The 14,275-nt window shown below is 42.0% G+C and overlaps 1 protein-coding gene across 6 annotated transcripts in view; it reads right to left on the bottom strand.

The window, feature by feature from the left end:
- Positions 1–14,275, bottom strand: part of rxraa (retinoid X receptor, alpha a) — a 159,427-nt gene that overhangs the window by 52,576 nt on the left and 92,576 nt on the right. Inside the window, exon 1 of one of the 6 annotated variants that reach the window (XM_058415271.1) lies at positions 8,790–8,907. The exons of the other annotated variants lie outside the window; for them this stretch is intronic. Coding sequence (XP_058271254.1) covers positions 8,790–8,838 — 49 coding nt within the window. The 5' untranslated portion in view covers positions 8,839–8,907. Of the gene's footprint in view, positions 1–8,789; positions 8,908–14,275 lie in introns of those variants that run through there. 6 annotated transcript variants of the gene reach the window in all.

Genomic DNA, 14,275 nt, shown 5'->3' with positions numbered 1-14,275 from the left:
AAGCCTCTTCTGCATCCACATGACGTCAAATCACACACACACACACACACACACACACACACATGCTTGCACATTCAGTTAAAAGAAGGGGAAATGATGGCAGGCGTAAAGTTGCAGTATGGACAGTATGGAAGCGGCTGCGGTGGATCCAACACAACAAACATGATTCATCCTGACAATTATCACACCTCCAGCGTGATGACGGCGTGCTGGGGAATTTGTCACTTTCTGTTTAGTGCGTGCGGACTTGTTTGTGTCCGCGGGCTGCGAGTTATTTCTAGAAAGTCTGTGTAGCCTCTGTGTTGTGCGACGTGATGCCAAATCCTCCAGTACACATGCGCAACCGTACCTAAGCAAGACGTGTACACAGCTCTGTTATACTCGGCTACGGGATCTATAATTCAGGTGGTAGTGTAAAATAAGAACATTCCCTGTATGAGAGACAGAAAGAAAGAGAAAGTGTGTCCTTGGCTGCATCCCAAAGCAGATGTCTCTCTCTCTCTCTCTCCATCATTTCACATATACCCTTATAGGGCTGCTTTGGGGAGATAATATCACGGCCCATAAAACGTGTAATTCTTTTTCTACACAAAGCCAGGGTATGTTTGCGCATGATTTAGGGCAACAGATCCTTTCCTAATGCGTTGTTGCAAGCGAAAGAAGCTGGTTCTCATTTGAAGTTTATAAAACACATATATATATATATATATATATATATATATATATATATAAGCTCTTTTCAGTGAGAAAGAGAATTTATTAAGCACATAACGAGCCTTTGAAATCCCCCCTTCATCCTTTTTCTGATTATTATTCTTTTGTTCTGTTCAAGGACTTGGTAATGAAACGCAAATGGCTGGCTGGTGAAAAAACATCAGGGCGCCTGAGTGGGGAAAAAAAGAGAAAAAAAAAGAAAAGAAAACGTGGTAGAGTAGAGACTCCCGGGGCTGGACAGTACACTGAAGGCAACTCTGGGAAACTATGTGTGTACGTGCAGCAGGAAGAGGTCTAGCTGGCCGAGAGGGAGCGCGTGGACCACAACAGGGGGCCGGCACATGCCTCATGTGTGTGCGTGTGTGTGTGGTGTGTGTGGTGTGTGTGTGCGTGATGGGGAAATCATAGTTGGGATCCTCTCCCAGCGTCCTCCCTTTGGCGCCCAGCAAGCAAACAACAAGCACACGAAACCCGAGGGGTGCTTTCGCTTCCAAGACAAACAATCAGCATTAAAGGAAAGGGAGTGCTTATGAATAATAAGACAACACACACACACAAACACACACAAACACACACACACAAATTACAGCGGGACCCCACAAGCAGAAGCTTGATGAAGTTCCATCAGAAGCTCGTGTAAACACGATGGAATGCCGCTATGACGGATAAATCATCTGTGACCTGATACATATTCATTACAGAAAAAGAAAAGATGGTGCCATTATTAGGTCTGCCACCATCATCACCATCATCATCATCACCATCATCATCAACACCATCATCATCATCATCAGTCACTCTGAGGTCTCCAGGGTCCTCACTACATAAAAGCAAAACACTGTGATCCTCTCTCTTCCTCTTTAAAACACACTCCTACTCTATATCTTTCTGTCTATCTCTGACTGTTTTTCTCCTCTATCTCTTTCTCCCCCTCTATCTGCCTGTCTGTCTTTCTCTTTCTATCTCTCTCTCTGTCTGTCTCGTCCCTCTTGGTCTCTCTCTCTCTCTATCTCTTGCTGTCCATCATTTGAGTTTATAGATAAGTTTGAAAACTGATAGAATTTTTTAATGGGACAATAAGCTATGGTGTAAATGACATGCATTTACTGAAAGCAGCTTTCCTGCTTCAACAGAAACTTATTTATTTATTTATTTATTTATTTATGTTTGTTTGTTTGTTTAGTATTTATTGATTTAATTATGTGTTTGTTTGTTTAGTATTTATTTATTTATTTATTTGTGTGTTTGTATGTTTAGTATTTATTATTTATTTATTTGTAAAAACAACAGATATATACCAAAGATCTTAAAAGAGCCAAATCTGGATTTTTAAATTTTCTTTCCAATACATAAAAATTCTAATTCTGAAAGCCACGTCCTAAACCTCACTTCACAACACACGTCATCTCTACGTCCATAAGCCACGTGGCTGCAGTGATGGAAAGAAGACGGTCCGCTCGCTCCATCCGCATCACGGATAGGACGGAAGTGCTGATGACGACAGGACGAGGACACGGAGGACATGCTGCAGCCGAGAGTGTGACACAGAGGCGCAGTGAGATAGGACTGAGTGATGGAGAGTGAACATCTTCCTAAAAGCTCAGTCTGTCACGTCCAATTACGCTCCCGAGCCCCGAGAGTGAGAGTTCGGGTGTTTCAGCGTGCAAGAGGCGCAGAGCAGAGTAGGAAGAGAGAGAGAGAGAGAGAGAGAGAGAGAGAGAGGTAGTGATGACAGATAATCTGAAATAGAGACACAATAAATGACAACAGGAACTAAAGTATAAGATAGAAAGACAGCATGAGTGAAAAAACTGAAACTAAAAAAGATTGTATCTCCTTTAGAGAGAAAGGATGATGAGGAAAACAAATAAAGGGACAAGAGAGAGAGAGAGAGAGAGAGATTGACAGGATGAGTGAAGAAATTGAAGATAAGCGAGAAACAGTTAGTGTCTGTATCTTTTAGAGAGAAAGAGAGTAAATATAGGGAGGGAGAGAGAGAGAGAGAGAGAGAGAGAGAGAGAGAGTTTATTTGAGGAAAAGCCACAGTGTGTAAGATGGGTTACAAAAGAGAAACAGTGAGAGACAGGCAGAGAGACAGAAAGTCAGACAGAGAGACAGACAGACAAAGACACAGGTAGACAGACACAGAGAGAAAAAAAAACAGAAAGACAGACAGTGAAACGGACAAACAGTGATAGACAGACAGTGAAACAGACAGATAGAGAGAGAGAAACAGACCGACAGAAAGAGAGACAGACAGACAGACACACAGACAGAGAGAAAGCAGAGAGAGAAACAGGCAGACAGACAGACAGAGAGAGACAAACAAAGAGACAGACAGACAGACAGACAGACAGAGAGACAGAGAAACAGACAGACAGGCAGGCAGTCAGAGATACAGACAGACAGACAGAGAGAGAAACAGACCGACAGACATGGAGACTAACAGACAGACAGAGAGACAGCGAGAGAAACAGACAGACAGACAGACAAGGAGACAAAGAAAGGAACAGGCAGACAGACATACAGAGAGAGAGAGAGAGAGAGAGAGAGACAGACATGTTCATCTCTCATCTTTCTACAAGCCCAAAGCGAGAGGTTTTTATTTCTCTTCATCACGAACCGAGAATCCTTTAATTACCTCGACTGTGTGTCCTGAAGCTTCTGATTTCTCCACAACACAGCAATTTTTCAAACATTTACAAAGTTTACTTCATTAATTAATTCAGGTTTTTTTTAGATAATTTCATCTATTTAAGTTCAACCGTAAACGTCTCTGGGTTACCTGTTTCTATAGAAACGAAAAGCTATTAAACTGAAACATAACACAAACCTGTACAAGCAGAATGACTTAGAAAAGAAATCACCGTCTTCTGACCAATCAGAATGGAGAACTCTGTACATATACAAGCAGCTGCTATAAACGTTCCCATTCTACATCACACCATCCAGTGTGTTTTACTCGGGCGGTTAACGAGACCCTGTTTCTCGAACCCGCGCCGTCGTCTACGTGATAATAAAGGCGTGTTTTATTCGCGGGGCTGTGAGGGCATGGTCAGTGTTTACACAGGAACCAGATGAATGAGGTGTTATAACTGGCACTAGGAGCGGTGCTACAGAAGGCAGGTGTTTTTTCGCCAGCTTACGGGAGTCGCTCCTGGCGTTCCGGGATGTTCCGGGCGAGAATGATGATGGGATGGGATGGGATGGGATGGTACACACCTGAAAAGCCAGGCCTCACACATACAACAAGACCGACGGCAAACACAGGGGCTGCTGACTCTCTTCCCCTGCTGCTGGACCTGCGCCAACACACACAACGCGGCTAGCAGAACATTAAAGCTCGGCTTCGGCCAGGGTTTTTCCACACCGGTCATGAGACAGGTTTTTTTTTTTTTTTCCTTTTCTCCTCCTCCTTCTCCAGTCTTCAGTATGACGGCAGATTAAAAGGATAAACGTGATTTATGTGAGACAGAAAGAAAGGAGATCCTCCCGTTACATGCTTCATCGTGGAAGTGATACGAAGGCTTTGGTGTTGTGAGACACAATACGATACGTGTCAAAAATATTCAGCGGCTCACGTTAAACCCGAAAACGTGCTAGCAGAGAACAGGCGAGTTACGACGGTGTTAAAAAGCCGCGGGCGATGCGTCTGGAATAAAACAAAATGTGGGGTACGGTTACCAGTAAAATAAATTCCTGTTATATAACCGAGGCTAACGGTTTATAAGGAACACATGCTTTCTGTTCAAGTTTTGGGCGGAAAACGTTTTTTCAAAAAAGGATTTATTCCGTTTGCATCACGGAATTTCTTCTAAACCAATCGAGAAATCAACAGCTCTGGGGTTTTCTACACAATATTTAAAAATGTATATATATTTAAAAATATTTTAAAAATTTTATTTATTTTAATACAAACGACAACAAAACAGTCGAGATTTGCGACACAGAAACTTTTTAAAAATATATAAATGTTTTATTTATTTATTTTTATTTATTTTTAAAAGAAACTTCTGTATAAATCAAGCTGGAAATTCTACAGGATTTAAATAAATTCATCATAAATCCAATAGATTGATATCCTGCAATAAGTCTGTCATAAAATATCTTTATTTGCAGAACAAACATAAAAACCCCAGGCTACTGACCTAGTTCAGGTTCAGTGATAAACCTGATAAATTTATCTCACACACACACACACACACACACAGCTGTCCTGGTCTGACTGCATGTTTGGACTCGATGAACCGACTCTGCGAAACGCTGATCAGTCTTTTGCAAGCTGTCACGAAAATCTTCTAACACGTACAAACCATTTTCCCCTGGCAAGAGCCTCCTCGCTTTGCTCAACAACACCCCACACACACTCACACACCCACACACACACTAATCAAAACTCATACGAATAAATCAACCACCGTGTATTTCTTCCTAGCTTCATTAAACCGAGTCTGACTATAAAGATCCGAATAATTTTTTTTATTGTTTTTATTCATCGATCCCTGATAGACTCTTCAATCGAAGCGTAAACATCGTCCGAACAGAAAACACACTCGACCCAGAGCGGCGGCAGAGTAAACACCCCCGAGGTCGTTCTGTCACATGCTGCACACGCAGGAGGAACAGCTTCCCTTTTCAAACACGACCGACACTAAACGCCGGCTGATGTGGCCTAAACCAGCTTTATGGATAGAGTGAGAGAGAGAGAGAGAGAGAGAGAGAGAGAGATATAGAGAGAGTACACACAGTAATCAATTACACACTGAGCGGAGGGGATCGTCTCCGACACTGAGCGATAGGCGGCTGGGGGATTGCGTAGGGCCACAGAGAGTTTAATCACCCATAACCTCAATTACAGAGCTACACTCAGACTCATAAAGCAGCAAAACAAGATCAAGTCCTGCTCCGAATTCCAGTAAAGCCTCTGCGCAAATACGCACACACACAACACACAACACACAAGCTATAAAAAAAACACACATACACACACACACATGCTATAAATATAGCAACACCTTGATTTTCGAAATTCGGACGAAACTTAACACCTTCCACATTTACCAGAATTTTTTACAGCGCATTAACGATGTGGTGTTTTTACACATCGTACAAATATTATTAACGCAAGAAAAAACTCCAAATGGGCTTCTTTTTTTTTTTTTTAATGTTTTAGAAAAATCATCGACGACGCCATGGCAACCATGACGCCTCTTCAAAGCTGGTGTATTTTTTTTTTAAATTATTAATTCTATTTTTATATTAAATATAATATATTTATTATATTAATTAATTATGGATATTATATCATATACTCATTATATTAATTATATGAAATTTTTTACAACAGAAATGAAAATTTTTATCATTAATGAAAAAAAAAAAAAAAAGATGTACTTTTTATCCATTTGTAGTTGCTTTTCTTACTTTAGGTTATAGTTACAGCCTGCTCCGAATTGCTGACAAAATTCTCAGGAAATAAATAAATAAATAAATAAACAAACCATTTTGTCACCACATCAACGATTACACCTGGTTTTAAAAGGCGCTTAAGTGACGCGTGTAAGTGAGTTTTTTACTATTTAACGTAATAAAAAGAACACAAATCTTTCTGACCAATCAGATGAACCGTATAGTATAAGCGGCTTCCATTATATTTACTTCCACAGAATGAATCTAGCCAGTAAATAAGGCTTATAGCCATCAAGTGCATGCTCACATATCTACATGCTGGATTTTTATAGAACTTTGATGAACTTTTTTTGTATTTTTCTTAAGAACTTTAGGCCACGCCCCGTCACCTCAGATCGACAGCAAACTCTGATAACAGAGTGACTCAGACTGAAGACGGGAGTTGTTTTGAGCTTGTCCTTTTGATATTTATTCCAGATATCACACAGTCAGAGTCAGAAACCACACAGAAATTCAAGCTGACATACTAAACAAGCAGGAAGGTTTTCCTTTATCGAACACAAAGACAAAAAAATTAATAACGCCGCTGATCTTAGCAGGGCTCACAGCTCCGGTGCTTTCCCATGCGCTCGAGAACATCACGGTCTTCCTCCCACCTCATCCCGCCTGTCTCAAATGAAATAGGGAAGAAGAAAAAAAAAACAAGAGAGATAGAGAGAGAGAGTGAGAGAGAGCGAGAGAAAGAGAGAGGTCATGGGTTGTGACCTCGATGTGACCCTGAGCTGCTGCTTCAGAAGTGTGCTGGAAAACATCAGTCTCACACCAAGCACCTGATCCAGCTTGCTGATTACACACAGCGGTAAGCTCTGCTAATGAGTCAGAGGCATACTGTATACACACACACACACACACACACACTGAATCACATGCTCTCGTCCACACGCCTACACACCCGCTCATATTTCCTCTAATTCCTCTCCACACACACACACACACACACCCTTGTTTCTAAAAAAATAAAAACTGTGATACTTAATTTGATGGATTACCTGCCAGAAAAAAAAAAAAATAATAATTTCTCGTTCTGGAAGAGCGTGTCACGGTACCTGTCGCTTTACAAATCATTTTTAATTGACAATACAACGGATTTTCGGGACAGGGAAAGGAACGTGGCGTGGTAAAAGGCTGGACTCTGGAAGCTGTGGGATTTTAAGAGCTCTTACACGTTCTCTAGAGAACAAGAAAATCTGTTATTTTGAGCTGTATGAGCTCACAGAGGCGTGTGATTGGCTGATTTCGCTGTGACTGACAGATGAGAGAGCATGTGCATCCCTCTGATCCAGAGCCTATGGTCAGTTTAGCTTCCTCTGTACCTGGATGTCCAGTTTTATCACTCAGAGTTGTCACTGCATGTTAATCGAACAGAACAATTAGTTCTGTGTTCTAGTGGTTGTAGTAATATTTGACTTATTAAAGCAGGTCCTGAAAATGTTTTCATGTTGTGAGACTAGCTATGAATCCCTGGAAACAAGCTGTTGCTACAGAAATGATAACGTACTATAACAAGCACTAGTTACAAATCCCAGGGAACGAACTGTTGCTATAGAAACGATAACATTACTATAACAGGCACTAGTTACGAATCCCTGGGAATTAACTGTTGCTATAGAAATGATAACGTACTATAACAAGCACTAGTTACGAATCCCTGGGAATTAACTGTTGCTATAGAAACGATAACGTACTATAACAAGCACTAGTTACGAATCCCTGGAAATTAACTGTTGCTATAGAAACGATAACGTACTATAACAAGCACTAGTTACAAATCCCTGGGAATTAACTGTTGCTATAGAAACGATAACGTACTATAACAAGCACTAGTTACGAATCCCTGGAAATTAACTGTTGCTATAGAAACGATAACATACTATAACAAGCACTAGTTACGAATCCCTGGAAATTAACTGTTGCTATAGAAACGATAACGTACTATAACAAGCACTAGTTACGAATCCCTGGGAATTAACTGTTACTATAGAAACGATAACGTACTATAACAAGCACTAGTTACGAATCCCTGGAAATTAACTGTTGCTATAGAAACGATAACGTACTATAACAAGCACTAGTTACGAATCCCAGAGAACGAACTGTTGCTATAGAAACGATAATGTACTATAACAAGCACTAGTTACGAATCCCAGAGAACAAACTGTTGCTATAGAAACGATAATGTTACGAATGCACTTGTTACGAATCCCTGGGAAGGATCGGTTACTATTAAAACAATAAACAATGCTCTAGCTACGAATCCCTGGGACGGATCTGTTGCTATAGAAACAATAACATATTACAACGAGCACTAGCTCCAAATTGCTAAGAAGGAGCTGTTGCTATAGAAAGGATAAATGTGTACTAGCATAGAAATCCCAGGGAAGGATCTTTATTAGTACTGCAAACATCATGAAATGAATTAACATACACGACGATAACAGGTAACTATTCACACGTGACTGTTCCCTGATGCGTCGGGATTAGTAAATTATTCATGAATCACAGAGAAAGTCTAATTGAAGCATTACCATAGCAACAAAACCGTCACGTAGCACATTTCAGCTATTATAAGTGTAACGATTGACGGCTCAATCAGAGCGTTCACTCACTCTCCTCTGAGGACTCCTGACCTCTGACCTGACCGACGTCCCGCTTCATTAATAACACGTCAAACTGGCCACAGAAATTTAAACCCTGACGTTGCGTCTCTGCCCACTTGCAGAGCCCCGCGTCAGCGCATGCACAGCAAGTGGGTTGAGCAATAACGCGAGATAAATGAGAATCAGTCACTAAAGCAAAGGTCAGCGCTAATCTCTGCTCATTATATCAACAAAAAGAGGCAGATCAAAAGGGTGCAGAAGGAAAAGCCGCCCGAAACAAGCATGCGGCTTGAAAGAGAAACGTAATCTGCAGCTCTGTGTGCTTTACACCTCACGCTTTTATCAGACCCGTCGTCTTCGCTCTCACTCTCTCTGTCCCAGTGTGGTGAGACTTTACGACGAGGACGAGTGAAGAAGGAGAAATGAATTAAAATACTAATTATGACAAAATCCTGACAGGTGATGATGATGATGGAGGTTTTAGTGTAATGCAGGGGAAGGTGAAGATCTGGGGAGTGTATTCGTCCTTCATCCACTCTAATGTAGACATTCACAAGTACCTGTGTGTGTGTGTGTGTGTGTGTGAATAACATTAATGCACTTATTACTCTTTTATTCTGCCTCTTACTTATAATAACTGAAATCTACGAGACTTCACTTTCAACACTGCAAGGTGTGTGTGTGTATGCCTCACTATAGCAGACACAACATGAACCAATATTTTTATTAATTTTTTAATGTTTTAAATCCAACTTCTTTCCAGTTTCTCAGCAAAATAGTTTATTTATTTATTTATTTATTTATTTATCTGAAAAAGAATAAAAAAGACATGCTGGTGACGGAACATCTGTTTACACCTGTTATAAAGTAAGAGACTGGATGCTGCAGAGCATTCCATGTAACTATAAATGGATATAAAGTACACTGTGTGGAATTTAATTGATAAAATGTGGTCATGTGACAAGTCGCTGTGGAGTAAGATTAATATTAATAAAACACTAAGGGGGGAGGGATTAGTAACTTTAGTTACTAATGGATTAGTAGCACTGGTTAACACCCTGTGCTTCTCTGTGACAGCATGACCCCCATGTGTATTAAAAAGTAATCAAGAGATAATATAATAAAATAATTGGATAAGCTGATATGCGTCTCATGTGTGTGTGTGTGTTTTCATGTACAAATGAAGGAACATTTCCTTCGAATTCTCTGCCTTTTCCTTTCTCTCTGAGCACAAACAGGAAGTGGGAAGCCTCTTTCTTCCTGAAGTGAGACGCAGTGGGAGACACACTCCAGCAGTGAAGATTACACGGCAAACATGGAGCTGTTGAAAAATACACACACACACACACACACACACTCATCCGACAGGAATTCCACATTCTCACTCTCTCTCATTCTTTATCTCACCCTTTCTCTCTCTCTCTCTCCCTCCCTCTTCCCCCCACTCTCTCCCTCCCTTTCTCTCTTTTCCTCTCTCTCTTACCCTCTCTCCCTCTCTTTCTATCCCTCCCTTTCCCTCTCTGCCCCCCCCCTTTCTCTATCTCCCCTTTCTCTCTCTCTCTCTCGGACTGGATGAGTGGGTGTATTTCAAAGCAACATGGCTGCTCCTCTTCCTCTCACCGCTTTAAGGAGGATATAATTTACTAGTAGTTGATATGAAAAAAAAAACAACAATGGGAAAATCACCAAGACAAATGGAAACAGAGTGCGAATTCGTTCTGTCCGCTTGATCTGAGCATCAGTCACACAAACCTCCGCTCACTTACAAGGAAATTATAGCAGCACTTCAGAACACTGCCCGGCGTTTTGTAGAATTGTATTTACGCTGTATCAGGAATATCTGATTCATTAAAAGCTAAACTGTGTTCGAATCTGGGATGCGGATCTGCAGCGATGCAGGAAACCCAGGAATTTTGCGACTCTAGTTCTGTTATTCGCATAGAAACCATGACTCACGATGCTAAAGGCTAGCTTCAACCATAGCTAAATGAAAGCTGAGGGTAAAAATAGAGTGTGGTTTATGCAGAGCTAAACAACTTAAGACGTTTCGGAAAGACGTTTCCTTTTCGGTTCTAAAGAAACAAATACAGAGTGACAATCTGTAAAAAAGGAAATTTGGTTTCGATCGTTCTTCAGTAACCACTCAATTAGCTCAAGAACTCCTGTTCCGTTTCATGTGAACGGTCCAACTTTTCGTCAGAGATTCCGACGTCTGTTCTGTGAGCGACTATTTTCTAATCCTGAAGCATGAAAAGCTGAAAACGTCCCAATACCGTTCGCCAGATTTGCGCTCTGACGACGTGTGTTCGGGTGTGTGTTACACCGATGATTTAGTCATGTATCAGAGCAGATTGTTGCAGAGGAGCAGCTGGGTTCTGGTTGCTGATCGTGAGGGGATTTGGATTCTACCCTCCTGAACCATCAGCCTCTTATTTTGAATAACTGTATGAGGCGCAGTGGAGAAAAACTGTGTGTGTGTGGTATCAGATGAAGCGATGCTATAAAAAGATACGGCCTCGTGCTGTTGTATAAGAACATAGTGGACACACACACACACACACACACACACACACACATGTCCGGAGTGGATCACAATACGCCAGGACAGATGGCTGCGGAGGCGTTAAATATGCAGCATTACCGTCCTGGGTTACAAGCAGCTGCTGCTGCTGCTGCTGCCGCTGCCGTGGAGGAAGAAATACACAACCAGGAGCTGCGGTTGGTTAATCTGCAGAAGGCGGCCTGGAGAATATTCATAAGTGTGGGCCGCTGTGCTTCTGGTAATCAGCAGGGAGGAAATATGTGCATGAGACGATACTCTGAGTCGACGGATCCTGTCGTGATACAGAAGCTCTGAAACTGGAGACTCCTTCTGATTCTACATAAATCCCTGTTTACTCTGAAAGCAGCTGTTAGAGAAAACTGATCAACACTGACCAATCAGATTTGGGAATGCTGGGGTATAAGTTAGCTTTTGAATCAGCTGCAGCACTGGTCTGATTTCAGACTCGAACCCTGGTCCGTCCAGTAATAGTGTCCCACAACGTTCACGCCACTCATGCTACACGTGTGTGATGACGTCATCATCGGCCTCATGCCACAGTTCCAGAGCAACACCACCTCCTTCAGACAGTCTGGTTCGGTATGGCCGTGCTCGTCCCGGTCAACGTGACAGCTCTCACATTTCTGATTTTTCATGCGCTACGTCGTCTCAGACTAAACCTACAGCGTGAAAGCCCCTTTAGTGGAAGGTGAGAAGTATGAGAGAGGAAAAGCAGGTCTCAGAAGGGCTTCATATTAAGCTCTGGCGAGGCAGCTGTTATCTGAGGAACTGCACCATATGGCATTGTGCGGTTTATAGACTCGAAAATCACAGTATTCCAACAGACCGTTACAGAAATAGAACCTGGTATGAAACACATATAGGACTAGTAATATAGTAATAATGGGATTTGTGGAAAAAAGTCTTAAACTGCATATACAGACCAACCTGGGACAGATATTCGAGGCTTTAGAATGAAAAAATGCTTGTACGTTGTATATTTGTTTAGATGTAATGTCCATCATCTTGTCATTTTTTTGTTAAACCAGTTCTCTCAGGTCAAAATATCACAGAAAACGGTTCGGTTAGCAACAAAAACTGAAATGAGTGGAATGGGAGTCAGGACATATTTGTGAGCTGAGTTAAATGATCTGACTCAGTGAAACGACATGCAATTCCCAGCACTGGTGCACAGAACCCCAGAGCAAACGCCAATACAATACAATACAATACAATACAACACAATACAATACAATAGAGCGTAAGTCAAGTGGAAATATACTAATAAATAGAACAATATACACCTCATATGGAACCTCGGTATACAAAGCATTTTCAGCATATTAACGAAGCGGATCAAAGTCTCATGTACGTCTGGGAGCCGTTCAAAACTTGTTAGTGTTAAGCGATTTCTTTTCGGTCAGCGAAAGCTGTTTGGAAAGAATCAACCCACGATACCAACCTTGCCTTGCAAAAGCTAGGTGAGTTTTATTGTTGACAGATTGGTGCCGTGGGTGCTCTGTTCTATTTTTAGCCCAAGCTTGGTGGCACGACTTCCTGTGAGAACACTTGACATGGAATGCTTGGCTTGGGTCAGTTCTGCATCTACGTTATTTCTTATGGGAAAATTTGTTTCGCAATACAAACGTTTGCCTTAAGAACTCGCCTTAAAATTTCTCACTGTAGCAGATATTTAAAACCCAGCCCAGTGTGAATTTTCCTCCTGCTGTATATCTCACTGCCCTGTTTCTTCACCGCGGTCTGCTCAGTTTCATGCCCATTTCATTGCATCCACGTCAATCAATTATCTCAGTGCCGATATCTGTAACAGACACGAGGACAAGCTGCCACTGTGGCATTAGTTTTGCCCAATCAAACACACCCTGCCCCAGATTTCCTCTCTGCAGCATCTGCCTGTGTGTTTAGCCTGAGCCGTGTGTGTTTCTAATGGTCTGTTTCTCGCAAGAGTTCATCTGAAAGTGGCCTTAATGCTGGCGGATGAACAAAAAACCCCGGTCTTGAAGAACTGTCTACTGTATGGAGCCAACCAACAGACACAAAGCAAGTTCTAGCCCAACCAGCAGAACTGGGGGTTCTGGTATATTTCTCACCAACTTGAATATTTCCAGGAACAATCAACGACATCATCGTTACGGTGCTTAATGATATAATTGTTGAGTCAACACAGCGCTTGCATAACTTGCTTAGACTGGCTGCACAAAACAACCCTGAAAATCATGCAGCATTTGTGCTGCAGCAAAAAAGAAATATCTGGACGTTTGTTCAGATGTTGACTGACTGTATTGACTGGTGGCCAATGGAAAAAAAAGCACCGTTCCAGACAGGTGCCAAAATTTCTGGTACATTTACACACTTGACATTTTTCTCCCTGTAGTGTTCCAGTGAACACTGGCACAGCCAAATAAAAAAATTCCATTAGCTCCTAAGCAGGAGGCCTCCACGCACAAACCCTACATGAAAAGCCATACTGCCTAACATCCCAGCATGCTTTGCTCCATCCACAGACGGAACTCTTACACAAGGTCACTACTTCAAGGCTTTAAGCATGTTACGCTCGGTGATGCTGGACGTGGGGCAGCAGGTGCTCCGGCGCTGACCTTCCGCCTCATGAGATTGGCTCTGGTGGCATCTGGATCAAATGCTCGCTTGGCCCGTGCCTCTCCTTCCTCTCTCCAAGTATAATTCCGAGCATGTCTGACTGCTTTAGTGTCAAAATAGACTCCCTCTCCTTCCTGAACTTTCCTCCGTGTGCCAGGACTGGATGCCACACGCTCCATGCGCAATCCCCAGAGACTCTAAAGGTCACCTGGGCTTTCTGAAAACTGCTGCTGTCTTTCACACTCTCGCTTAATAAAAAGATGCTGATTATAGACACCATCAGGGCTGAAGACATCACTCTGGCATGGTGGACACAGATTCAAGCAAAATTCAG

Source organism: Hemibagrus wyckioides, linkage group LG18, assembly GCF_019097595.1.
Source record: "Hemibagrus wyckioides isolate EC202008001 linkage group LG18, SWU_Hwy_1.0, whole genome shotgun sequence".
Taxonomy (NCBI): domain Eukaryota; kingdom Metazoa; phylum Chordata; class Actinopteri; order Siluriformes; family Bagridae; genus Hemibagrus; species Hemibagrus wyckioides.
Note: the sequence above shows the minus strand (reverse complement) of the source record. Positions and strands in the feature narration are given on the sequence as shown.